Source organism: Scophthalmus maximus, chromosome 2 (assembly GCF_022379125.1).
Source record: "Scophthalmus maximus strain ysfricsl-2021 chromosome 2, ASM2237912v1, whole genome shotgun sequence".
NCBI classification, from domain to species: Eukaryota; Metazoa; Chordata; class Actinopteri; order Pleuronectiformes; family Scophthalmidae; genus Scophthalmus; species Scophthalmus maximus.
In genome coordinates, this window is record NC_061516.1 from 23223877 (window position 1) to 23250000 (window position 26124).

General features: G+C 46.1%; 1 protein-coding gene across 4 annotated transcripts in view; it reads left to right on the forward strand.

Annotated features, from left to right (window-relative positions):
- The first annotated feature begins 357 nt into the window (after positions 1–357).
- Positions 358–26124, forward strand: part of grik1a (glutamate receptor, ionotropic, kainate 1a) — a 31461-nt gene continuing 5694 nt past the window's right edge. For 3 of the 4 annotated variants that reach the window (XM_047330603.1, XM_047330604.1, XM_047330605.1), the window contains exons 1-14: positions 358–604; positions 9545–9712; positions 10308–10565; positions 11996–12177; positions 12908–12961; positions 13251–13421; positions 13764–13907; positions 15805–15912; positions 19462–19578; positions 20404–20607; positions 20813–21036; positions 21702–21820; positions 23037–23254; positions 25011–25236. In XM_047330603.1, coding sequence (XP_047186559.1) covers positions 448–604; positions 9545–9712; positions 10308–10565; positions 11996–12177; positions 12908–12961; positions 13251–13421; positions 13764–13907; positions 15805–15912; positions 19462–19578; positions 20404–20607; positions 20813–21036; positions 21702–21820; positions 23037–23254; positions 25011–25236 — 2350 coding nt within the window. In that variant the 5' untranslated portion in view covers positions 358–447. The remainder of the gene's footprint in view (positions 605–9544; positions 9713–10307; positions 10566–11995; positions 12178–12907; positions 12962–13250; positions 13422–13763; positions 13908–15804; positions 15913–19461; positions 19579–20403; positions 20608–20812; positions 21037–21701; positions 21821–23036; positions 23255–25010; positions 25237–26124) is intronic. The other variant, XM_047330606.1, reaches the window with a different exon arrangement.

Below are 26124 nucleotides of genomic sequence, written 5' to 3' on the forward strand. Positions count from 1 at the left end.
TTGGGAAGTGTCAATTTCCAACGCCAGATGTTGGCTGTTGCGCACATTATTTTATTTTGAAAGGTTTTGCCGGAAGTCAGGGAGATCTATACCAGCTTGTCGCGTCTGCCTCGCCATCACACAGTCACACACTCTCTCTCCCTCTGGATGCTGCCGCCCTGGAGGCACATGAACCAAAGAAGTGTGGGCGCGTAAACTCGGTCCGACTTTTTTTCCCTTCTAATTTCGCAGACAGTTTTTATTTAGATGATGTGACTTGGGTTGGTTTTTCTTCTGCAGGACAATTGGATAAACGTCAATTTCTCTCCCCATCTTTTTCTGGGTGAGGGGGGGGGGGGGGGGGGGGTGATTCGGGAGTGATGCCGATTGGAACCGGACCGCGTTGGGCATGACACCTCACTAACAGGTTGCGCGCCGGCATGTGCCGTCAGGTGTTCGTGCGCATGGATGCAGGTCGCGTCTCTCTGTCATGGTGTCAGCGTTCGCGGTGAGTTCGCCTGGAGCACTATGGAGGAGAGAAAGACACTTTTCTTCTTCTTCTTCTTCTGCCTTCTCGTCGCGACGCAGCTCCTCCGCCCGAGCGCCGCGCAAGTCCTCCGAATCGGTAAGCGCAACAGCTGTTTTTACGCGCGGCGATGTTTGGGAACCGGGGGTGAATTGTGACCAGCATCTTAGATATAGGACACTAATAGAGCCTTGTCAGTGGTTTGTGTGACTTTAAACTTTGTAATATTTATCTCTCTCTATATATATGCACACCTACATATTCCATTTTATATCAAAAATGTTTGGTTGTAATTTCCCTCAGCATGTATTCAGTTTGAGCTCCGAATCCCAGAATAACGGCGATTATGTGATTAGTTCTTCTTACTCTTGAGAGGTTATAGTGTCTGTGAGGTTGTCAGAACAGATTCAAAGATAATTTGCAGCAAAGGGCAGACTCACTTGAACACACAGATCCAGTCTTTCATTGTTTGTTTTTAAATCAAGGAAAAGGTCTTTGGAATAGTGGGAAGTGGATTTTAAATCACTACCTGTGCTGGATCCATGGTTGTATTTTTCCTTCTGAGCTAATCATTCAAAGCACTTGCCTTTATTGAAAAATCACCTTGAACATGAAAAACATCTAAGGTTATCAGGTTCTCATTGATAAACAATGAAAAGGTTTTTTTTAAATGATTGATCTTTTTCTGACTCAAAAACTTTGAATATACATTGTCATCAGGGAATATGTTTGGCGCTCAGTTGTCCTTGAAAGTGTCTTTTTTCAATGATTAAAATTTGAATCTGGTTGCCTGATGTGACATTTATAGGGGCATGTACCTGTCACACACCTGTAGACTCTCAGGTAGGTGAAACGTGATTGATTATCGATTTCTGACACAGGTACACATGGCATTTTGATTCCCCCCCCCCCCCCCCCCCCCCCCCCCCCCCCCCCCCCAAAAAAAAACCTTCCTCCATCAGCAGCAGCAGCTGATCTTCACAAAATGCTGAGACCCATCCATCAGTGTGATGGATGTAAGGGTGGGCGGTGAGGGCCGATGTAATCGTCCTCAGTCCTGCTGTCATATGGCTGCGTGCAAAGAGGAGCGGGGCAACTTCACCTGGACTTGATTAGATGGGAGGGGGCGGGGGAGCGAGGCTGTGGGCCGAGGGCTGTGTTCATTATCCCAGCGTCTCACGGAGACTGAATATATATATATATTGAAATCTCTTTTTAAAAGATGCTATTGAACATGCCAAATTATTCCAAGTTCAGCGTGTCGTGCGGCTCATTTCCAAGCAGGTGGTGCATGAGAGCGAAAGGCAGATTTATCAGCTCTGTTGAAGGAGAATTCCCTCTGATGATTGAGTAGCTGCTGTGGGGACCAGGTATATCAACAGACGAGACACGTGCTGTGGTAACTTGCCCAGTTTGGCTTCTGCAATTACAATTAGGATATGGGTTTTTCTTCTCAAATTAAAAAAGAAAAAAAGAGTGATGTCCTTAAGTGATTTTTGGCTTCGAGTTTCAAGATAATTCATAATAATTTCTGCCTCATATTGTGTCTGGGTAAGAGCTATTCTTTCTCTCTCATTGAAAAAATCAAGGATCTATAAATATGCAAATCCCATGTCTCCTGATTTAATGAAAAGTCCATTCTCAGTGTGCACTTGGAGATTTCAAGTTTCCACTTCGCGCCTCAGTAAGTACCACACCTGGGCCGCGATTGTGCGCATCAGCGTCACATCATCACAGTTAACGTGAGCGCCGAGGAGCCTTCCCCTCCCTCAAGTGAATGTGAAAACGGCCTTATAAGTGTCAAACTCCGCGCATGCATCATTCAGCTCAGTGAAGGTCACACATCCCAGTGAGGTAACAACAAATAAATCACACATCGGAGCGGAGGGTGGGGCTTCGGAGGGGCTCGTTTGGAGGACGGAGAAGGTCACATTGGATTACAGAGGGGATACGTCCAGTCAAATGGGATATGCACATAACTGTATATCTGCGTATTACTATTGATATTACTGCTCTGTAAATACTGGGCAGTAAACAGACCATTGACGTCCACTGGCACACAAGATTTTTGAAGCCGATACTGACATCAAGAGTTAAAAAGAGATAGATCAGATGACGCTAGTGATAGATATTCTTTCTGAAGCATGAAACATGTGTTTCATAAGGATTGGCCAAAATGTGACCAAAATATGAAAGAGCAACATATTTTGATGTGGAACAAAAATGTAGATCAAAATATTCAACAGTGACGCTGTTTCGGACTTCAAACCTATCGTGGCATTTTGTGACTTGCAAGTTCTTGGTCCTCATCAGCCAATGTTGGCTGTTTTCTGACCTAAGCTCCGGAAAATGTCTGGAAAACTGGGTCCGGACATTTTCTGGAGTTTATGCAACGGGGGCCCCCTGGTGGCTGGCTGCAGCATAGGTCATACATCCTGCCTCCTCCATGTAAGCAAATGGAACTTGGACCAAATGAAAAAGTCAAAGAACATGTTAAATACAAGTCCAATTGTTCATTTTCCCAATAAGTTTGGTTTATAATTAGTTATTTGATGCTATAAAACGGGATGATTGACAGCTGCACGCGGTCGATCGCAACGTCACTCCATGATCACTTCTGCAGACATCAAAAGTGCAAGACGGCAGCGCCCGTACCCGGGATGGATATTTCGTCTTCATTTATGTCCAAAGGGGGGGAAGTGGAGGCGCGTCGTCCATCTTTATTCACAGTTCGTGACCAGTTTTGGTATTATCGGAGATACTTCAAGTACTATGATGATGTAAATGTGGATAACGTCCTGGCGTACGCTCACCTGTGTGTCAGATCTCGTTTTGGCATGGACGGCATCTGTTAATTTCATCCGGCGGGGGTCCACAGTCAGTTGCACGCGCGGAGGTTCGCTGATGAGGAGTTTAGCTCCGGGTCACACGTTAATATTCAGGACGGTTCAGGGCCAATACGTTAAGCTTTGATGGATCAGCTCAGACCCTTGAACAACACCTCTCCTGGAATTCACGCCTCTCGAAAAGATTTACATATAGATGCTATCAGAGAGAGAGAGAGAGAGAGAGAGAGGGTGTGTGTGTGTGTGTGTGTGTGTGTGTGTGTGTGTGTGTGTGTGTGTGTGTGTGTAGAGAGAGAGAGAGAGAGTGAGTGTGTGTGTGTGTGTGCGTGTGTGTGTGTGTGTAGAGAGAGAGAGAGAGAGAGAGAGAGAGTGTGTGTGTGTGTGTGTGTGTGTGTGTGTGTGTGTGTGTGTATTCATGCATGTTATGGATGTGTGTGTAAGAGCAGTTTGGCTCCAGGTGTCTCTTCCTGTTAACTTGAGGATCACTTCTCCACTATGTGAATTTCCACCTGTTTTTTTATGTTCCTTTTTTTATTAATTTTTTTTTTATTTTAAGCTGTATATGATTCCAAAACCCCTCAGGGCTCATGTTCATCATTGTCAAGATAATACCCTGGAGTTTCATCTAGCATGTTTCTCACTCCTGGTCCTGTACCACAACGACGTCGGTGAGGTTTTAAACACAGAAAGAGAAAAACGGATTTAAGTTTTTTGTTGTTGTTGTTGTTGTTGTTTCATAACATGGGTTATGAGACTGAAATTCACATGATGTCCGCTTCAACGTGTCCGTAATGTGTTTCGACAGATCTGCGGTGCATCACAGCACCAACTGCCCCAAAATGTCGCGTACAAAAGTTATGGCAAACTTACAATCTGTCCAAATACTATACTGACCATGAAAAAATGATAATGATACTTTAATCATTGTTTTGCACAGTAGTTTTGTCATTATACTAACACTGCGTAGTTCCTCCCTTTGCTCTGAGCCTCAGACTTCTGCTCGTGGCCGACTGTCGTAGCTCATCCGTCTCTGAGCTCGACACGCTCACGCTCAAGTCGTTTCAAATGTCTTGTTTCCATGTTGCAAATTGTCAAATCTCAAAAATCGCCCGGTAGAAATGAATTAATGAGGAGATTGCAATATTTCAAAAACGAGGTATTACATAAATATAGTTGCGTGTAAAAGATTTGTGACAATATGAGTGTGTAAATCTAAATCTGTCTGTTTTAGTTGGGCTGGTGCGGTGACGTACATTTACTACGTGGCGGTCACCTGCCTGGTTTTACTCATTAGTCTCTTTATAGTTGAATGAAATGAAATGAATCTCTCCTGAGCCAAATTGTGGGAGTTTCGGAAAGTTCGGCCCACTTCGGCCCGAGATATATGCGTCGGCTTCGGGCGGGAGCGTGGCCGTTCATCCTGCTGGCGGAAACCCGGGACTCGAGATGCTGTGTGTCATGGGATGGCATGGTAACTGTGGTATTCAATTGTCTTCGTATTGATCCCGTGCGGCTCTTCTTGTGATGCGCGGATTGAGTCCGGGAGAGGGAGAGAGAGTGACAGAGAGAGAGAGACACGGCACGTGTGAAAATGCTGCAGATAGAGGATATTTATCTCACCATCCTTGCCCAGTAACCACATGCTACCGATGACTTTCAGAAACTACTTCAAGTGCTTGTGGTGTCCTTGAAGGTATATATTACTTCCGTCCTGTGCCTCTGTTTCCCTCCTTTTTTTTCTCTGCCTCCGCCTCGTCCCTGACTGCATCTTTGCCCGGTTCGGCCATTTGTACGTCTCCCTTGATTTGTTGTGCAAGAGCAAAATGTTTTTCCTGTCTTGTTGCTGTTGTTTCTTCTCGCAACCAGAACAACAGGGTGCAGACACAAGTCTTGTCATTTACCTGGACACCTGAGAACCTGTTTTTTTCAAACCCTCCCAAGTGCATTGCCCTCCCGCCCGCCGCTACTTCCCCTCTCTCCAGCAGAGCCACGGCAATTCCCCAATTCCCACTGGAATTGAATGCTCTATAACAAAGGTAGCTCAAGCACTTGGTGTCTGTAGATGACTAACTTCTGGCGCTGATGGGTCAAAGGTCAAGGTCGACAAAAGCACAAAATGTATCTCCGCAAATAACAGAGACGATCTAAAGCTTATATTATCCCCCGTCATGTGATGTCACACGATAGGTGATGTGATGAGGAAGTCACCATGAAGTCCCAAAAAATTCCATCATGCACATCCCTCAAAAGTGCATTTTTTTTTAAGGTATCTCTGCATACTACTGGTCGAGACCTAAAGCTTATATGGATCAAAAGATTAATCCATGATCATATGTTCGGAATGACACCATAATGAAGTCAAAGAAATGACATGATATGGTGTCGAAGTGCATTGACCTTTGCACCCATTAATATTAGAGACGTGATCTACAACTTACCTTAGGTTCTTCTGCACTGTGATCCTTGTGCATCACAGCTTCACGACCGCGTTCGAACCTTCCATTGAAGAAGAAATGAATCATATTGTTGAATAACAGACACACAGACACACACACACACACACACACACACCTATACATATAAAATCCCCACTGAGGCAAATGGAGAAACATGTGGACCTGTCCTCGGTTTGACCATATCAAGGTTCCCAGGGTTTTTTCAGTGGCCTCTGTGATTCGTGAGTGTATTTTATGCCGATCACATTCAGCCTCAGATGAAAAATAAAAAATGTCTCTCATTTATGATTTCTTCCAGACCAGCTGGATGCTCTGCCGAGGCAAATTATTCCTCATTATGTGGGAGCCGAATGAATGGCTTAAGTGCTCCGAGGTACATTAATTAATTTAAAAATAAATACCCTTTTTTTTTTAATAAAATGCCACTTTTATGCCTGCAGACTCACAGTAGAGTTCGAGCCGCTCTGAAAGACTAATTCGTTGTGATTGAATAGTTAAGTGAGGGAGGAATAATGTGAGACTCTCTCTCTCTCTCACACACACACACACACACATATTTGTGGACTTCTGTCTTTGTGAGGACACTCAATGACATCCTGCAAGGCTCCGTCCGATCATGCGATCTACTGTATCAGGGACTCCTGAAGGGAGAAACCAGTGCATCTGGAGCAACCGCCACTCGGACCCAAGGATGAACTGATTAGAAAAGGCCAACCGAACTCGTTGTTTGGCCATAACTCAGGAATTCATACACATGTTTTGGCAAAAGAAAAAAAAACAACATAAATATGTCTGATAGAATAAGAAGGGATGAAGTAGTGACATTTTACATCCCAAAGGTCAACTGCACTGTAACACCATCATGCTCTGCAGATGCACACACACACACACACACACACACACACACACACACACACACACACACACACACACACACACGCACACACACACGCACAGCAGGCAGATGAGCCTCTCGTCTGTTTGTTTCTCACTTTTTTTTTTTTTTACATCCAGCGCTTTTCTTCCCATCGCAGCGATGCGCCGGGTAATTGCAGTAATTGCAGAGGAAATTCCATTTTTAGGTTTTCAGCGTAACGGTTTTTGATTATGATTGCCAATAAGAGCGTAATAAGAGTTTCATTAGCGGGGATTTATTTGTGAGCCGGACATCTTGTAAGTGCCTGTATCTGATCTGTATCCAGAGCTTTACAGATAAGTCATCATGTGGGTGAGACATGTATCAGCCATTGATTATCAAGCCCAGCTTCCACAATCCAGACATTTAATCAGGTTTGTCGTCTACCCTGTGTCAAAGAATTGTGTACGCGTGTTAATTAACTTGGGGTCTGATCATCTTTCACGTACAGTACTCGACCGACAGCTGTTGCCATCAAAGTCCTCTCTCCTCTCTGCCTCTCATATCAAAGATACATTATATAATTCATTACCCACCTGAGAAAACCAATTGAACTGGGAACCCCCGAACCAGCTGACAGTGTCACGTTAAAAAAAAACAGTAAAAAAAATAAGTGAAGTATGAAATATTTCATGAGCCACACAAGCCTATTGATTAATAACAGGCAGGTGGATCGAATCTTTTATCCCCGCAGGCATTTTTTATTCCCTCAATACCACACGAGGTCATTTGAAAAACATGCAAACGTATGTATGTCTGCTTGTAGGAAAATTTTGTCTGCACACAGAATCACAATCTGCGCATGTATATTTTTCTTTAATAAGAGCAGCGGAAGACCACTGAGCTTCCTCCGCTCTTTCAGACGTTTTAGAAATCTTTTTTTTGCACGCTCGCATGCGGGAATTCCCAAACGAATTCTCTCGCTCAAGCAGGGATATCGAAGCCGGAGACTCTGAAACCACAAATATGATCTTTCATCGTGGCCCATAACACATTCATGGCTTTGTTTATGGCGGGGAGATTTGGCCGCCATGAAAGGAACCGTCTGAAATGACCCTCATAAAGTCGGGCGGCGGGGGACATTTGGAGTAATTTTACATGGTGCAGATGGTTGGGCTGCTTTACAGAACAAATAGATGTGAGTGCCGTTGACCTTGTGTGGTTTGCTGTGAATCCTCTCCATCTCTGGCCTCTGTGAATGGTATGTACTGTACCTATACGCCTTTATGAATTGTTGATTTAAAAAAAATCCCTTTTATTGGTGAGCCTGTTTGACAAACAACATCAATCTACTAATATTTCATTCACTCTTTCAATTCCAAACTTGATGCATGAAAGTCTTTATCAATGATTGTCAACCACAGACTGGATATAAATGTGGACGACATGACAGCTCCACAAAAAATAAAGAGCCATGGTTGAGGCCGTGTTCTTGGGCGGTTGGCGACCAGCATTACCGGCACCTCATGCTCCAGAGTTTTCCCTTTGTCCTCTGACAGTGGCATCAAATTGAAATGTGGCGGAAGCGCCAAAGAAGAGCGGTAGATGTAGTGCTTTTTGAAAGTGTCAAATCATAGAAAATATGTGAGATATTACATTAGTCATCTTTTGAATTCCAGGAGACGTGACTACGCACATGCGCAAGCGGCCGACCAATGAACGAGCTCATTCTTTTCTGGCTCTGGGTGCCGCGTTCTCGGTCGCAGACATACCTCAAAGTGAGGCCGAAACATCTGGATCGCCCCCTGGTGGCCTGCTGCGGTATCGGCCATAAACCCTTTCTCCTCCAGGTCAGCAGATGGGACATGGACCAAACTAAAAGAAGAAAAAGTACACGTCAAATAATTTTTTTCCCAAAGATGCTTCTGCCATTTCAGATAGTTCTATCACGCCGTTGTATGTCCCGGTGTGCATGTTCCTCATAAGCTTGGTTTTTAATTCGTTATTTGATCCCATGTCAAAAACTGGGCGAAACGTCTTGATTGACAGCTGAGACAAATGTCGAGCGTGTTTTTTTCATTTAGGCCTCATTATTTTAAACAGTGGGAAGAAGTGATGACGCCTCGTCCATCTTTATCTACACACTATGTTTTTTTCAATATTTAAGACTGCAGATGTGACGGCTGAGAAAAATTGGCACACCGGAGAGAATTCATCAATCAATCGACTTCACAAACTGCATTACATTTTAAAAATATATTTTTCCACCAAAATGGGATTCTTTTTTTTTCTTTTTAAAAAAAAAAAAATCAATCCCTCACGTGGTGCCTGTAATATTAAAGGAATAACTTTCACAGCATGAACTCAGTGCACTTCAGCGGTTCAGCAGAGCCATAACGTTCTGGTCCTTCATTGGTAATTTCCTGTATTTGATCAAATAAAAGCAAATTCATTAGGAGTTGATTTTGTGCAGGGCACATGTGCACTCGGGTGATTTAAATGTGCATGTGCCTGTCTGGCTTTTATGCACTTCGCGTTGACTCTTTGGTTCAATGTGCCTCAGTAATTAGAGCTCTAATTGAGAGGGTGGGTACGTGTGTGTGTGTGTGTGTGTGGAAAGCGCTCGGTAAGAGACGTCTCATTAGTGGCCGGTGAACATGCAGCAGCCGAGCTTTCAGATCGACCCCCCTGTCTTTGTCAAGTTTTCTGTGGAATGTCGGAGTTCTTCTCTTCAGCCCGAGCGGAAAGCACAGCATCCATCCAGCGTCGAGGATCCGTTATCACCGTGACTACCGCAGTTGGTTGGTGCAGCGGCACTTGTCGTGGAATCTCTCTCCTGACTTGAGCTCGGTCTTTGTGTTTCTTCTCTCTCCCCGCGCAGGCGGGATTTTTGAGACCCGGGAGAGTGAGCTGGTCAGTTCGGACGAGCTGGCGTTCAAGTTCGCTGTGAACAACATCAACCGCAACAAGACGCTGATGCCCAACACCACCCTCACCTACGACATTCAGAGGATCAACCTCTTTGACGGCTTTGAGGCGTCGCGCAGAGGTATGGTGCGATGTTGAGACGCAACACATTTACCACTGTTGAATATTGAATAAATAGTTCGAGACACGATAGTGTAGGCGTTAGTTTAAGCTGATACAATTATTGACAATGAATCTCCTGTCAATCAACTAATCGTTTCTTCGTATGTTTTGTATAATACATGTATGAATAATGAATCTTTAGAGTAACTATAGCTGTCAAATAAGTATATTGGTGTAAAAACCATTCATACATATACATATATATATATATATATATATATATATATATATATATATATATATATATATATATACACACATAAATACACACATATCATATTTACTTAATGAAATGTAGTGGATTAGACGTAATAATGTGAAAAGATGAACAGAGATTTCATGAGGAAGAAAGAAACACCTGAAAAGAAATGTCCGTAATACCAAAGATGTCCTATAAGGACTTATATAATACTCAAGCAAAGTACTAGTACCTCAAATTTGTACTAAAGTGCAGTACTTAAAATGCACCAGTGGTAAAAGTAAAATATAAAATATGAACTCAAATGTCCCCTTTCTGACTTTTGTCTGACTTGGTGTCGCCCGCCACCGGCCAGTGTGCGACCAGCTGGCTCTCGGGGTGGTCGCCGTGTTCGGCCCCTCCCACAGCTCCTCGGTCAGTGCGGTTCAGTCCATCTGCAACGCCCTGGAGGTCCCCCACATCCAGACCCGCTGGAAGCACCCGTCCGTGGACAACAAGGACACGTTCTTCATCAACCTGTACCCCGAGTACACGGCCATCGCCCGCGCCATCCTGGACGTGGTCACGTTCTTCAAGTGGAGGAAGCTCACGGTGGTCTACGAGGACAGCACAGGTAGGGTGGGGGGGGGGGGGGGGGGGGGGGGGGGGCGTTGATTTTATCGGTCAGATTGAAAAACATGATTCACAGATACGCGTCAAGATATCGTTCGATTCTGCAAATGGACGTCACACTCGCCTGATTTTTGTGCGACTACAATTTGCAGAACTGGGTTGTATAAGATTAAGTCATAGCATGCTATGATTGGATGATATGAATTAGACAGGTTCGGTCAGAACATTATCACTGATATGACGATCAAACAGCTCAGCGCAGAAATCTGTCACGTAATCTGTATTTTTTCCTTAAAAGACCTGAAACATACAATATCAACACCATGCTGCGTTAAATAGAATCAAAGAAAAAAAATAACTGTCCCATATCATAATATCAATATTCTAAAGATGTTTCAACCAGAACTATAAATCTTAAACTTAAAAAAAAACCCAGAAAGATTGTATTTCCTTCTGCGTTACTGGATATCAACCATAACGTCGCATTGGAGACGATGGGGGAGAAAAAGGTGAAAAGTGCCGCCCCCGTCGTCTTCTGCGCCTTACAAAATATTCATATGTCATGCTTATAATTACTCACCACAATGCAATGCTGCTGTCCCATCACAGTCACCGTGCTCCCGCTGGTGTGAACGTGAACCCAATCTGCCGCAGGGCACCGGTCCCTCATATCAAACAGCTGCCTGCCAGTTTTCCTGCCCTCTGACGTTTGTAACTGCGGAGAGCCAAACCACAAAAATCCAGCAGTGTCCCACATATATACATATATACATATATACATATATACATATAGAGAGAGAGAGAGAGTCCTGGCCCTCCTACGGCCGGAGGATGTGAAATGCCGCCGCTGAAATGTCATAGTTTATGGATTTTTTTCTTCGTCTTTTCTCTGCTTGCCTTTTGTCCTTTTTTTGATCAGAAATTCATTTTTTACAAAAATGGCACGCAGACACACACACGTTGAGCTGCAACAGTTGATGGATTAGTAATCCATCACTAAATGAATCGCCAACTGTTTGGATAGTCGATCAAGTGGTCCAGTATTCTCTGATTTCAGCCTCTCAAGGGTGAATATTTCCTGGTTTCTCTGCTCCTCTACGGCCGTGAACTGAATATCTGTGGTGTGTGGACGAAACAAAACATCGTCTTGGACTTTTGGGAAACGCGGTCGCCATTTTTCGCCATTTTATGGACCAAACAGCCGATCGAGAAATGAATCGACAGATTAATTGATCCATTATGAAAATAATCGTCAGTTGCAGCGCGACGCACACATGTACAGAACGCGGGGACGTGCACGGGCCTCACAACACAGGGCCTTTGATGGGATCAGAAACAGAGACTTTGAGAAGACGTAAGACGTCGAGCGAGAAGTTGGGGATCTCAGGGGTTGAGCGGAGTAACGGAGACGTCCGACTTGCTGTCTTGCAGGTCTGATGCGGATGCAGGAGTTGATCAAAGCCCCCGCGAAGCTCAACTTGAGGATCAAGATCCGCCAGCTCACGCCGGGCAACCAGGACGCCCGGCCGCTGCTCAAGGAGCTGAAGAAGGACAAGGAGTTTTTCATCCTCTTCGACTGCTCCTATCGCATGGCCGCCGAGCTCCTCAAGCAGGTCTGCACACGAGGATTCACCCCCGCGACCTTTTTTTTTCGCCCGTTTGTTCTGCTCCACGCGTCCTTTGGGGACGACGCACTTAATGATTCCCCCCGACGCGCCTCGTCTTTTATTGTATGCTGCAGTCAATCTCACGGAAGCTATTACCTTGTTTGCTAAGGCTTTCATTGTGATTTGAACGGCCGCCGCTAACGGATATGATAAAGAGAAGTTGTCGAATGGCCTCCTCGAGGTGAAATAGCACTTCCACTTATAACTGTCGAGATTCTAAATGGTCCCCGACTTGTTCTCCATTGTTACCGTTCGGTGAAGAAAAGGCCCCCCTTTGGTAACAGCGGCTGATTCATGACATTAACAGACACGTTGACGTACTTTTTCAACTTCTGTTGGCCTAATACTTCACGTGGTGTTTGTTCCGCTGTACTTCAGCTCGTCTCCGTGTCGCTACTTCTCTTCGATCGTGCTTTGCTGCAATCGCGGTTGTAAAATGAGGCAATTGGAAGGAACAGAAGTTGAGTTAAAGCTTTTTAATCAGCCTCATTCATTCATGAGTGAAGCAAGGTTTTGAATTCTTATCTGTTTCTCCCTCACACTCTGCACATTTACATTTCATAAACTTTGTTATCGAAGACGTGACACACGCTGGAGAACTTCTTCATATTTGAAATCCACATTGTGGCCCTGGCGTTTCTCCTCCCTTGCTTTATTTGCTCTTCTCATTTTGCAGCTTTCATCAATGGGAATGATGACGGAGTACTACCATTTTTTCTTCACAACCCTGGTGAGTTTCGGAGACAATGTCCCGCCGAGGTTGCCTTCAATGAGATGAGCGACGTTGAGAGTGTTTGCGCGGAGCTGTAAAACCGAGCTCATCCTCTTCGTGCCCGCCTGGCCCTGAGCTGGCTTTGTCAATTCCCGTTTTACAAATGTTGGCGTGAAGGCTGCAAACGTGACCAGCTGAAGCAGGAGCGTGAATCTCCATCCTGCTCTTGTTCTCTCTCTCTCTCTCTCTCTCCATCCATCACCTCTCTGCTCCTTACCGGGCCCCCGTCTCCTCCCACTCCTCGCAGGATTTGTTCGCGCTGGACCTGGAGCCGTACCGCTACAGCGGGGTCAACATGACGGGTTTCCGGCTGCTGAACATAGACGACCCCTGGGTGGCCTCCACCATGGACAAGTGGGCCATGGAGAGACTGCAGGGCCCCAAGCAAGAGAGCGGCCTGATGGACGGCGTCATGACGGTGAGCTGTCATTTCAAACGTTCGCACGCACTCCTGTAAACCGCAGACATCCGCTGACCTCTCTTCTTTATTGGAGCTGTGATTTTTGAGCTTGATGGAAATGCCAAAAAGCTGAAATCGGCAGGTTATAGTTGGTTCTGCCATTCTATCCGTCCTGTGTCCTGTTTATTTCTCTCGTGGGATTTTTCCTGGTGTCAACATCGCTTTCATCTTCAAGTGTCTCATTACTCCCATTTCAGCCGATCATTAGTTCAGTATTGCACATGGCTTTTAGGTGTATTTTGAAAGAAGAAGAAGAAAAAAAGATCCTAACGGCATCTCCCCCCCCCCCTCCATCCACAGACAGACGCAGCCTTGATGTACGACGCCGTGTTCATGGTTGCCGTGGCGTCGCAGCGGGCCACTCAGATGACTGTCAGCTCCCTGCAGTGTCACCGCCACAAGCCCTGGCGCTTCGGACCGCGCTTCATGAACCTCTTCAAAGAGGTCGGTGTCAGATAAAGAGCCGGACAGGGAGGGAGGGAGGGAGGGAGGGAGGGAGGATCACAGACAGCAAACTACAAAACCACGTGACCTCAGCGGCACGACTCAAGAAACGCCCCGCGATGCCGTCAAGTTGACCACTGTGCATCTTTGAGCACGGCACCCTTCGTGTTTCCCAGACGCGGCGCCTCGGTTGCCAAACATGGAATTCCTGTCAGATGTCATTTCGTGAGATATGCTGCTTTTTTTCGTTTCTTCTGACAGGCCAAATGCTTTCGGCAGCATTAGGGAAACACGGCGAGAAAAATAGATGGTATTTCCGTAGTCCTGAGTCGAAGAGCCCGTGGCCCGTCAGGCGCGGTGCCCACAGACGGAAACGAGGCCTTTTTGACGCGCGAGTGTTTTTGATCTGTTGAGTCTCAAATCCGGCGGACGACTGTTGCCTGCCATGGACGGGGGAACAACATCATTCAATCCCGCTCATATTTTCCTCCTCACCCCCCAACCGCCACCCTGTCCTCTTTCCCTCTCTCTCTCTCTCTCTCTCTCTCTTTCTCTTTTCTAGACCATCTCCGTCTCCCTCTGCCTCCCTCTCTCATCTCTCGGCTTCTCCGTTTTGTTTGGCCCAGCCGCATCCTTTGAAGCATCTGTCCTCCTGCGCCATTCACCACGCTCGATAAGAGCCTTTTTTGATCGCAGCGGGCAGTAATGTGTCGCACGCACAGCAGCCCGCAATTAAAAAATACATTTTCTTCTGACGAGAGACAGCGGAGAATGCATGAGGGCGCGTGCTTTCTCGGCTAACAAGGCCAAATTAAATCCGGGGGCACTGTAACCTGTGTGTTCTCTCTTTCGTTCTCTCCCGGGCGACTGCGGTCGGAGATATTCTGTGTTTCTGCATCATTTCATGACGGATTTTAGAGTTTTGACATCTCAGGGGTTATTTCTTCAAATGTAAATTTTTTTTTATTGTAATTTAAATGTAATTTCACTATACTTGTGTTTTTTTTTATTTGATTTTTTACTTATGCAAGTTCATAATTTCTATACCACATGAAACATTTGCTGCGGCCCAGACTAGCGAGAGACGGAGAAAATATCCATCCAATAATCTGTCTCACCGGGATTCGAACCGGGGACCCGTCTGACTGTGCGGCGTCATTGCAAACCGCCGCAGATGCAGTAGTATATATATAGGTATATATAAGTATATTTTTTTTTCTCAACTTTCACATGAGGAGTAAAACCTTCCTCCGTGACACATTTGCTCCGTGCTGTTCTGTGAATTCAAAATAGGCGCATGTTTTCTGGCATGTTGACAAGTCGCACTTATTCCGTTTCGAAAACCGTGCGCACGTTTCAGTTCTTACTCGGTGTGAATCAGGATATGGTGGACGTGGCTTGGTGGGTGTGCCACTGCTCATGTTTTGAGTGTATTCATATGTGTACCCCTCAATGCTCTCTCTCAGCATTGAGTAGAAGACGAAAAAAATCAGCTTCTTTAGACGTGTACGTTATAAAAATTATATAATGAATATACGCAGAAAACAATACTATATTTATTCATAAGCCAACTCAAATATATGTCCAAAAAAAAAAAAAAGAAGGAAAAAGAATGACAAGGCACGTACATTGGTCTATTATAGCTCTGATAACATCATATTTAGATTGTACCACAGAGCAGAATCTGTAGAAACCTTCCCGTCTTCACCTGACGGGATCCTGCGAAGCCTCCCGGGGCCGGTGCGTCTCTGCCGCGCTCGCGCTCGCGTCGCCTTCTTTCCAAAGCTCGGCACAATCCGGGCGGCGTTTGAATCCTCTCAATCTCTCCCACTTCTCTCTCTCTCTCTCTCTCCCACTTCTCTCTCTCTCGTTCCCTCTGCGTCTGCTCTCTCCGTAGGCACAGTGGGACGGACTGACGGGGCACATTGTTCTAAATAAGACAGATGGCCTGAGGAGGGACTTTGATTTGGACATCATCAGCCTCAAAGAGGACGGCACTGCCAGGGTGAGCACGGGGGCGAGGAACAGCCAATAAACATCACTCCCATGCTGCTCCCGCGCCGGGCCGATTCTTTCCGTCAAGGCACGCGTGTGTGTGTGTGTGTGTGTGTGTGTGTGTGTGTGTGTGTGTCAGAGGGAGATATGTGTTAGGTACCATGTCGATTTTGTTTCCTGTCGCTCATCCTAACACTTATTATTTGGTCATGAATATTAATAACGCTGCAACAACTGCATATTTCTTTCCCACGCCGTCTGCGCTGCATGCTGCCCTCTTGGCATTGTCAAAAGGGTGTTGTGGAGGGCGGAAGCCGCCTCACGAAAAGGTGGATCAAGGTTTGTGCCGGCGCCTTGTCTGGTCCAAGCGTTTGTTGTTCGCCTCCTCCTCTTCCTCCTCCTCTTCCTCCCGCTGTTCTCTCACTCTGTATGCCTCACGCACTCTCCTCCCCGCTCCTTGACTTGTCAGCCCCCCTTGTTTCTCTCCACTGGCTTTGTGTACGGCAGTGCCACGCGCTCGTGTTTGACATTTCAGTTTTTCCCCGTGTCCGAGGCCGGGCCTGGCTCTGACAACTTGTCAAAACTTCACCGGCAGCAGTGGGTAGAAAAGAAAAGGCAAAAAGGGAAAACGAAAATCCCTTTCTCTAAGTGGACGCGGCGATGCCTCCATTAGAAGGAGCAGCGAGTGATCCCTGCAGGTTCCCACGGCGGACGGCTGGGAGTCAGAGGAACGAAAGAAATGGATCCTCCACTGCAGAGACTTGTCAGTCCACTACGCTTTAATGTGCTCATGCTTTCACGGCAAATGATGGAGGCCAGCGACTATTTCATTGCGCCCGAGAGGGATCCAGTTAGCGGAGGAGACGGCAGCTTCGTCGCAGCTTTTGCCTTTGTTTGCCTTTGACACGTGCCAGTGAACAAGTCCAACGCATCGCTCCAGTTTAGCGGTTAGAGATGCGCGTCGAGTCGACACCACTTTGACTTCAGTCGCTCGTCAAAAAAATGTCCCACACACTTCGCAGTGCGGCTCGGTTCTCTAGTTTGGGGAGCGTCAATGCCAGTTGTTCTTCTAACTGTACTATACCCTTTGCCCATCACCCTTGAAACCAGCGGTGAAGAAGGAGAACGAGCGTCAGACAGACGCGTGGGCAGTCAGACAGCCGCTGTCAAGGTGCAGAAGCGCTGATTTATACTGTCATTTCAATTCCACCCGACACCCTCGCCTCGCAGGAAATGCCGCTACACGTGAGCACATCGCACACACACGGGACAGAAAAACAAAACCCTGCTTGACTGTATGTTCATGAAAAATGAATTATCAGTCCGCGGCGCGCGTGTTAGTTCTTGGGCACTGGGGTGTTAGAAACTCTCTGAAGAGGATGATGGGACCAGACAAAAAGAAAGTCTCCTGGGAAATAGAGTACTTTTCTCTTAAAGTTGTTGACTTTCCCGAAATATATATACATAAATATGTTATACGCTTCTTCCGCTCTCGTTTTTCTCGGCCCGGCTCGGCTCTGTAGTAACGGTTTTCCCCAGTCTGATTTGGTTGTGGATGGCGAACAGCTTGAGGATTGGTAGATAACAGTTTACTCCGAGCATATGAGAGAGAGAGAGAGAGAGAGGGAGAGAATTGCGGTCGTTTTTTTACGGCACACTTTGTTGTCGGGCGCTGCACGATAAATCTGCGAGGGTGGCACAGTAAATCCACGACCTGGGGCGGGGGGGGGGGTTAAAAGATGATGAGTGTATCTCTGCGCTGTCATCATAGGTTGTATTTCAGCGTTGATTTCATTGGCACGGTCAGATGGCCATGTCACTTGAGGATGATGCTTCCAAAAAAAAAAATACCGCTCCACAACACGAGCTAGATTACGTGACATGGCACGGTATGGGACCGAAAACCCCGCGCCGTCCCGCCACCTCCACAAATATTGTTCCCCCTTGGTCCATTTATCTTCGAGATCGCGGACAATGCAACTAACGAAATCCAACCCCCATTCCCTGTGTTCCTCGTCTGCCGTGTCCAGAGATAAGGCAGATTAATGGACTCCCGCAAAATAGGGGACCCCTTTGCAAAAAGCGGCACAGTGGCGACACACGAGCGCTCTTAGCACGGTGAGGAGAGTCTGATTCCACACGGGCCCTTTATGGGAAAAAAATATCCCGCGAAAAAATAAGTTGGTACCTTCAGTTTAACGTACGGATGTGTACACGAGTTGTTTCGGACTCACCCAAAATCATTACGTTGCGTTCCACTACAGTTCTATTAACCGTGAATCCTGAGTGCTTTGCTCATTGTGGGATTTGTTGGGTTTTCCCTGTAATATTGTAATATTGACCTCACTATGTAAAGTGCCTTGAGACAATGTATGTTGTGATATGGCGCTATACAAATAAAATTGAATTGAATTGAATTGAATTGATCATTTACTGCACTTCACTTTGCCGCATCACCGTCGTGAGCCCACGCGACGTCTTGCTCAGCTTTTTAACCAGTGAGGAGATTTGCCAGACGCCTGCCTATAATCTGCTAACTGTCCGGATTACAGCGGCTTGTCCGGGGAACTGGACACGCGTGAGTGTGACAGTGCGCCGCAGGTCAGACGCCACGCCGTCCGCCTGTTTCCCCCTGATCCTGCCCCCGTGCTCCATTCATGCGCTGCCCCCGCTGGTGTGATTTACAACTCCTCCTTATCGTATTGGAGCAGGGCTGCAACCAACCCTCATTTTCAATATCAAATACATCTGTAGATTATCTGCTCAATTTCTCAATCGGTTATTTGGGCTGTTGGATATCGGTTTGTGCAACTAAACCTAAAGATGTTTATTATCACTCAAGAAACCAATCTGCAGGTCCCAATAATCGACGGCTGGTAAGAGGTTTGGCATTTTAGCGTAACGAGAGGATTAATTGACCAGGTCAAAAAGAAATGAAATATAAAGGGTAGCATTTGTCCGCGCCAACCGGAATCAATAATACATCATTTTAAATTTGTTGTGGCACGCAAGCTTTGTTTTTTCTGGTTATGTGCAATGTGTCCAGAAACCCGAGCGTCAGATAAATCACAGCACACAATAGGAATGATGTACCCATTCAGCGAGTCCATTTCTTTTCTCAAACTTCTTCATTTTTCATATCGACCGTAGAGAAAATTAAAGTTTTGGGCTCGTTGCCCAGAGTCATCAGGGCGAAGCTGAGCTGAGGGAAATGAACAGTGAACGGAGCAGCAGGTTGAAAAGGAGCCAGCGGTGTCAGGTCTTTTTAACCTCTACACTTGTTTTTCATTTTTCTGTTCGACGGATCAGAAAATGTGATTAATATGCAGCAGCATTGGAGCGGAGTCAGGTTTCCTGCTGAGACGTCGAGACTAAATCAAACTCAAAGCAATAATGAGAATATTCACTCAGCTTCTTTGCTTTAGCAGCGACAAGTGTCAGAGATGGTACAGCTTCATTCATCGCTTAGAACTCAAGTCAACATCCACCCGTGGTCCCGATCGAAGCAGAGAAAACGTGGTTTCAATGTGTCTGAAGCGCCGGCGTTTGCCTTTTCCAGATCGCCGTGTGGAACTCGTACAGGGGCATGAACCTGACGGAGAAGTCCATCCGGGACAAGAATAACAATGTGACGGACTCTCTGGCAAACAGGACGCTTATTGTCACCACGATACTGGTGAGGAGGAAGGGAAGGGAGGGAGGGGAGGTCAAACCGGGGACAGCGTGGGGAGCAGGAGGGATGGGACTTCGATGGGAGAGGGAAACAATGGGAAAGAGTGGTACACTGTGGCCCATAAAGTTTGAATAATTTTGTTTCGCAGACACATTCCTCTTTTTATTCCTGTTTATACACATCGGTAATCACCTTTGACCCAGAGTCCCAGTTACATAGGTGAAACAGATTCATGCTTAAGAATTGTGTGGCGCTATAAAAGGCTAGGAAGTCGTATATATATTTGAGAATATAAATTTGACACAGAAGTTCCCTAGGCTATGCCTCGTCTGACGCAACTGGCAATACGCCAAAGAGTTCTTGCACTCCGACAGGACGGACACTAACAAGCCAACATGGCTGATTTCCTTGGAATATTAACAGTTTGCAACGGTTAATTGTGGTTTAATTTTCACTGTGATATGTTCAAAAGTGATTAATCAATAACGATTTGAGAAGATATACACTTTATCTATCAAGAATAAATCACAATCACCTCATGAGAAGTTTATGGGCAACAGTGTATATGAGTATGGAAAATGGTGCCAAAATCCGGCATAGAAAGCAACACATAATCTCAATCATCAAGGTCATAGAATATATATATATACTGTATACACGCGCTAATTGGAGGTGAATCACCACTCACCCAAGTGTGAAGCATCATCAAGATTAAAAACTTCCAATTCACTTGCCTTTAAGTGGGGCTTAGAAAGCATTTGAAAAAATTAAATAATAGCCATGAATATGTTACACAACATTTTTTGTTACACAATCTTCGTTCTACAGGAAAATCCGTACGTGATGTATAAGAAGTCGGACAAGGAGCTCGTGGGTAACGACCGTTTCGAGGGCTACTGCCTGGACCTGCTGAAGGAGCTCTCCAACATCCTGGGCTTCACGTACGAAGTCCGACTGGTGGCTGATGGGAAATACGGCGCCCAGAACGACAAGGGGGAGTGGAACGGGATGGTCCGGGAGCTGATCGACCACGTGAGCACCAATTTGGGACCTTTTTAGTTTCTCAAGTTGAGAAGAAGACACTTTGGTTTAGTATTTGCCGCTGAGATATTGATTCATGGACATTTGGTACTTAGATTCGTAGAAACAGGAGAGGCCATATTGTATTTAAACTTAAGCTGTACATGCTCTACTGTACCTGGAGCTTCTTACTTACTTCATCCTCTGGCGTTTCCAGATTGCCGACCTCGCCGTGGCCCCGTTGACCATCACGTACGTCAGAGAGAAGTCCATCGACTTCTCCAAGCCCTTCATGACCTTAGGCATCAGCATCCTGTACCGCAAGCCCAACGGCACCAACCCGGGCGTGTTCTCCTTCCTCAACCCCCTGTCGCCGGACATCTGGATGTACGTGCTGCTGGCCTGCACGGGAGTCAGCTGTGTGCTCTTTGTGATCGCCAGGTGAGCGGACGGCACGCCACTCGTGATGAAGCGAGGATGTACGACGGGAGGGGACGTAGATTTCGGAAGGACGGGAAGATGTTGTGAGATGGTGCCATCACTGAGCATTTTTAAAACAATACGGTCTCGGGCCTGATTGATTAAAAACTCACTCTTCAAAACAAAAAGTCTCTATACCTTTATGCAAATGTCTAATTTAGCATAATTATTCTAAAATTACCCAAAGTATGCTTTTAGCTGCACGTCAGCTGCCAGATTGTCTTTCATCGTGTTTGTTATGTAGTCGGGGGTAATTGTGAGCTCACTCTTCATCTCCCTCTCAGGAAGTGAGTGTGTGTGTGTGTGTGTGTGTGTGTGTGTGTGTGTGTGTGTGTGTGTGCGCACGAGTGTGTGTGTGCGTGCGTGCATGCGTGTGTGTGCGTGCGTGAACCTCCTGCCAGCGGGTTTCCCATAAGTGAAAGAGATTTTTTGTGTAGATAGGTGGTGTTGGTGGTTTGCACTTTTGCCTCACTGCAAGAAGGTTGTTGGTTGGAATCCAGGCTCGGACCGTCCGGGACCTTTGCTGTGTGGAAAGTTCGCCTGTTCGCCCCGTGTCTGCGCGGGTTCTCTCCGGGTTCTGCGTCTTCCCTCCCACAGTTAAAACAGTTCTCTCTGTTGTCTTGCAGGTTCACGCCGTACGAGTGGTACAACCCGCATCCATGCAACCCGTCCTCGACCCTGATACAGAACAATTTCACTCTGCTCAACAGCTTCTGGTTCGGTGTTGGGGCCCTTATGCGGCAAGGTATTTGAACAACAACAACAAAAACGACCTTGCTCGTCCCCGCCCTGTAGACTGACGACGCTCGATCGCCCCGGACTCTTCTGCTGTAGAGCTGCGTGTTGACCTCCCTGTGCAGCGCTGCAAAACTGTATCGACACCCTTAACTCGTCTCGAAGCTGTTTAATCCGAAACATCAATACACGCCGTAACTGCCCTTTCCGTTTAGCCCGGATTCAGACCCAGTGATTTGCGGGCGTGCCCTGCCAGCGGGATAACGCCGGCGTCCGCGTGGACTCCACCTCCCTCAGAGGCGGGAGATTTGGGGGAGGATTAGTCCGTCGCGCCCGATAAACCCGCCGACAACACCAGTCCGCAACAGAAATGGCGATGCCGAAGAGATGTCGCGCGTCTGCCCGCGGCGAGCTACGTTCGTCAAATTTGGCGGCTCTTCAGAAATATGATAAATGACGAGACAAGAGCGAGAAGCGTCCGTTGGCGACGCGGGGGCCTCCGCATGTCGGTGTCGTGCGAGGCAGAAACTACGTCCCTGTGGAGAGTACATGACTCCAACACCCCTCGATCTTTGTGTGATTAATCATCAATCCACCAACTGAAAAACTGAAAAGATTTTTTTTTTCAAACAGGCAAAAAAACCTTGCACACTAAACAAAATGATCCTTCATTGCCTTAATCTTTTTCAATTCCCACTATTCTCTGCGCAGAGAAGAAAACATAAATCATTCTGCTCTTCCTCTACTGTTTACATTTTATCTTTCATTGCATTTCCTTTGTGTTCGCTTTTCTTTTGTCTGTTATCTTTCGTTTTCTTTCTAATTTTCTAATTTTGTCTTGATCAAGTTCACTCTTTGGACGCCGATCTTTCCCTTTTTGCGACATCTCGTACTTTAGACCAAACGCGCTGTGCAGAGGAAGAAAACAATCACGAGAAGAGTCGCGCAATTGGTCGTTTGAGGGCCGAGGGGCAAATCCAATTGTAGCTGAGGTGTAATTCCAGCGAGTATATAACCCCATTGGAACCAGTGTACTTGTACTTCATTCATTTTTTTAAAGAGGATCCACACATACACAGCAACAACCATTATCTGCAGCTGTCATATTGATATTAGCACGATAGAAAAATGATTCCTCTCCGTCCAACCAACTTAATCCTTAAGCCTCCTTTTTTTTCTCTTTTTTTTGTTTGTTAACCTTTCGCCCTCTATCGCTCGTGTTCCAGGCTCCGAGCTGATGCCCAAGGCTCTGTCCACTCGCATAGTCGGGGGGATCTGGTGGTTCTTCACCCTAATCATCATCTCCTCCTACACGGCCAACTTGGCGGCCTTCCTCACCGTGGAACGGATGGACGCGCCCATCGACTCGGCGGACGACCTTGCGAAGCAGACCAGGATCGAATATGGGGCGGTGCGGGATGGATCCACCATGACCTTCTTCAAGGTGGAAAAAAAAAAGAAAAAAACTGCTGCAGGCTCCTGTGTGTTCCTCCCAGTGAAAGAGGTCTAAACAATCAAAAGAAATGGTTGAAAGTGGCTGTTTGCTCTCTGAAAAATTCATGTCCACTTGTTAGATGCTAGGGTTACAGCAGAGCATCATCTTTCATATTAAACACATTAAGTATTTTCATAAAAATATTTGTCTTTTGGTAAAATAAAGAACATGCTACTGCAGTTAGTCCTGCAGCCATCCATCTACTGTAGTCATCTTGAACAAAAGAGCTTCGGAGATAATTCTGAAATGAATCTAAACGTCCCTCCTGTATTTATATAATCTCAAGAGCAGCCCGTGTTGTTTCTTCATCCTGTGTTTTTGTTGTTCTCAGTTCCTTCGCGCCAGATGTGAGTGTGACTCACTGACGGCACCTTCATTTCCATCAAATCAGGGTCATGTCGGTTCCCTCGGCTTTCGCTCGCATCCTGCCTCTCCGCCAAACCGCCAATGAAAAGGAAATTATTAATTTTCTTTTGCAAAAATCAAGACTTAGGCAGAGAAAGAAAAAACCTTGCATTTGATTTTGCTGAAAAGGCTCCGTAGACGCATCAAGATGCGGGAGTGTGATGGGAAGCGGAGAGGATGTCTCTCAGTCAGGGCTACTTGTGTTCTTGCCCTTTGGCGTGTCAGCGCCGATGATAAACATGTGTTAACTTGTTAGTTTGAATTAAAGAAAGTATCAGTGCCTGGATGTCCTCGGGCAGGGCTGTCACTCCTCCTCCCCCCTCCCCTCCTCCGCTGCCACCCACTCTCCCTGCGTCCCGGTGGCTCAGCGGGGGTTTATCCTCCCAGATTGCAGCCAGTGATTACGACCGCCTGGATAGGAGGAAGCGGGCCGTGTTGATGGCTTGAACAAATTGAATCAGCTGGAGGAGATTTAGAACACAGCTGTCCCATGTCTTTCTGACTGGGCAAGGAGAAATGCACGCGCGCACACACACACACACACACACACACACACACACACACACACTATACACCAAGACACACTCTTAGATAGATGGAGTCCTGCACAACATTGTCTCAAACTTATTGTATTAATGAAAGGATTTCACATGAGTGAAGTACTAAACCTTATTCTGTTTTTCTATTTTAATTTTTTCTTATTATTACTTACTTAGTAAGTTTTATATGTATATATATATATATATATATATATATATATAATTTACATTTAATTTAAGTTTTTCAAATTTTTTTATCCCAGGACTGAGGTAAAAGAGAATTAAATCATAATTTCCTCAATTGAGTAAAAAGGAAAATAATAACCAACAACAAATTTGAAGAACTGAAGTAAAATAAATGTTATTGTCATATATTAACTCATTAAATTATTTTTTTTTTAAAAGGAGCCAACCAGGCAAGGGTCATTCCCCACTATCTGAATTTAAGTAAACAATATATTTCCCCAGATTTTTCGATGTATTTTGTCGCATCGTTTATTGTTTTCAAATGAAATTTCTTCACATGTGGCAACTTTGCCGATTTCAGCAAACCAGTCCTTGAGGGACGGGCTCCCTGCTTTTGTCCAACCCTTCATCAAAACTCTTCCCATGATGCTTCGCCAAAATCCAGTCAGATGCACCTGGATTAAAATTACTACGCCTTTTATGACTTAACTGTGATTTTGTTCTTAATGGAGCTTTGCATCTAGAGAGCATCTTGAAAAATCCCTTTTTTTGTCCGTCCGTCTCCTTTTGCGCAGAAATCAAAGATCTCCACCTATGAGAAGATGTGGGCGTTCATGAGCAGCAGGAAGAACACGGCGCTGGTGAAGAACAACAAGGACGGCATCACCCGCGTCCTGACCACGGACTACGCCATGCTGATGGAGTCCACCAGCATCGAGTACATCAGCCAGAGGAACTGCAACCTCACGCAGATCGGGGGCCTCATAGACTCCAAGGGCTACGGCGTGGGAACGCCGATCGGTAAGAGGATGGACGGGATACATACGAGTTTGTCAAAAGAAGTAGCTGATGTTATATTCGGCGGCGTCCTTTTGACTCAAACTGAGACGGTTTCATGATTGTGCACATTTTCCAGCACGCGTTGCCTGTTGTCTGAGGGGTGAAAGAAGCCTCAGACAAGTATACAGTGAGCGGCGCCAATCACATGCATACGAGCTCTTCTGAGAACATTAAAAAAAAAACGCGTCCAAAGGCCCCCTCTGACGAGAACAGAATAGTAATACGACCCTCCTTAAATGGAGGCTTTTGTGCCGTAGATCCGAACTTTAAATTTATTTGGAATTTGCATTTCCGTCCTCGCCGAAGTGCGAGCGCAGAGCTGCCATCCCGTATCCCTCGACGTGCAAGTGCGCCCCGTCTGAAAGCTCTGCCAGCTGCTCAGTGAAAGTGCTGGCGTCAGGTTTTTCCGGCGAGTTGTTGCGGGCGGATTGAGAACTCCGACTGGATGCGAGTCAACCCGCCGCACCGCGTTTGCAGTCGGCGCAGTCGGGTGTTTACTTCAGCTGCGGCGCTCGACGTCTTGTGTCTTGGCTTTTTTGTTTTTCTCCTCTCCCTTCTCCAGATGGTTTTCAGTCTTTTATGTTGTCGTCATTTATTTATTCATGTCCCTCCTCAACTGTCAGTCTGCCACCGTAGAGTTGTGGGTTTTTTTCTATACCTGGGGTATACAGGAGTTCTGCTGAGCACAAGAACACCCCGACCTGCATACGTTGCAAGTCCTGGACATGCATTCTGAATGTGTGGGCACAACAATGGAAACTAGATCTGCACTCAGTAGAGCAGAGACTGCACTGTACCTCTGCCAACAATCCTGCACATGATCGTCTGGTTCTTATTGCGGAAACATAA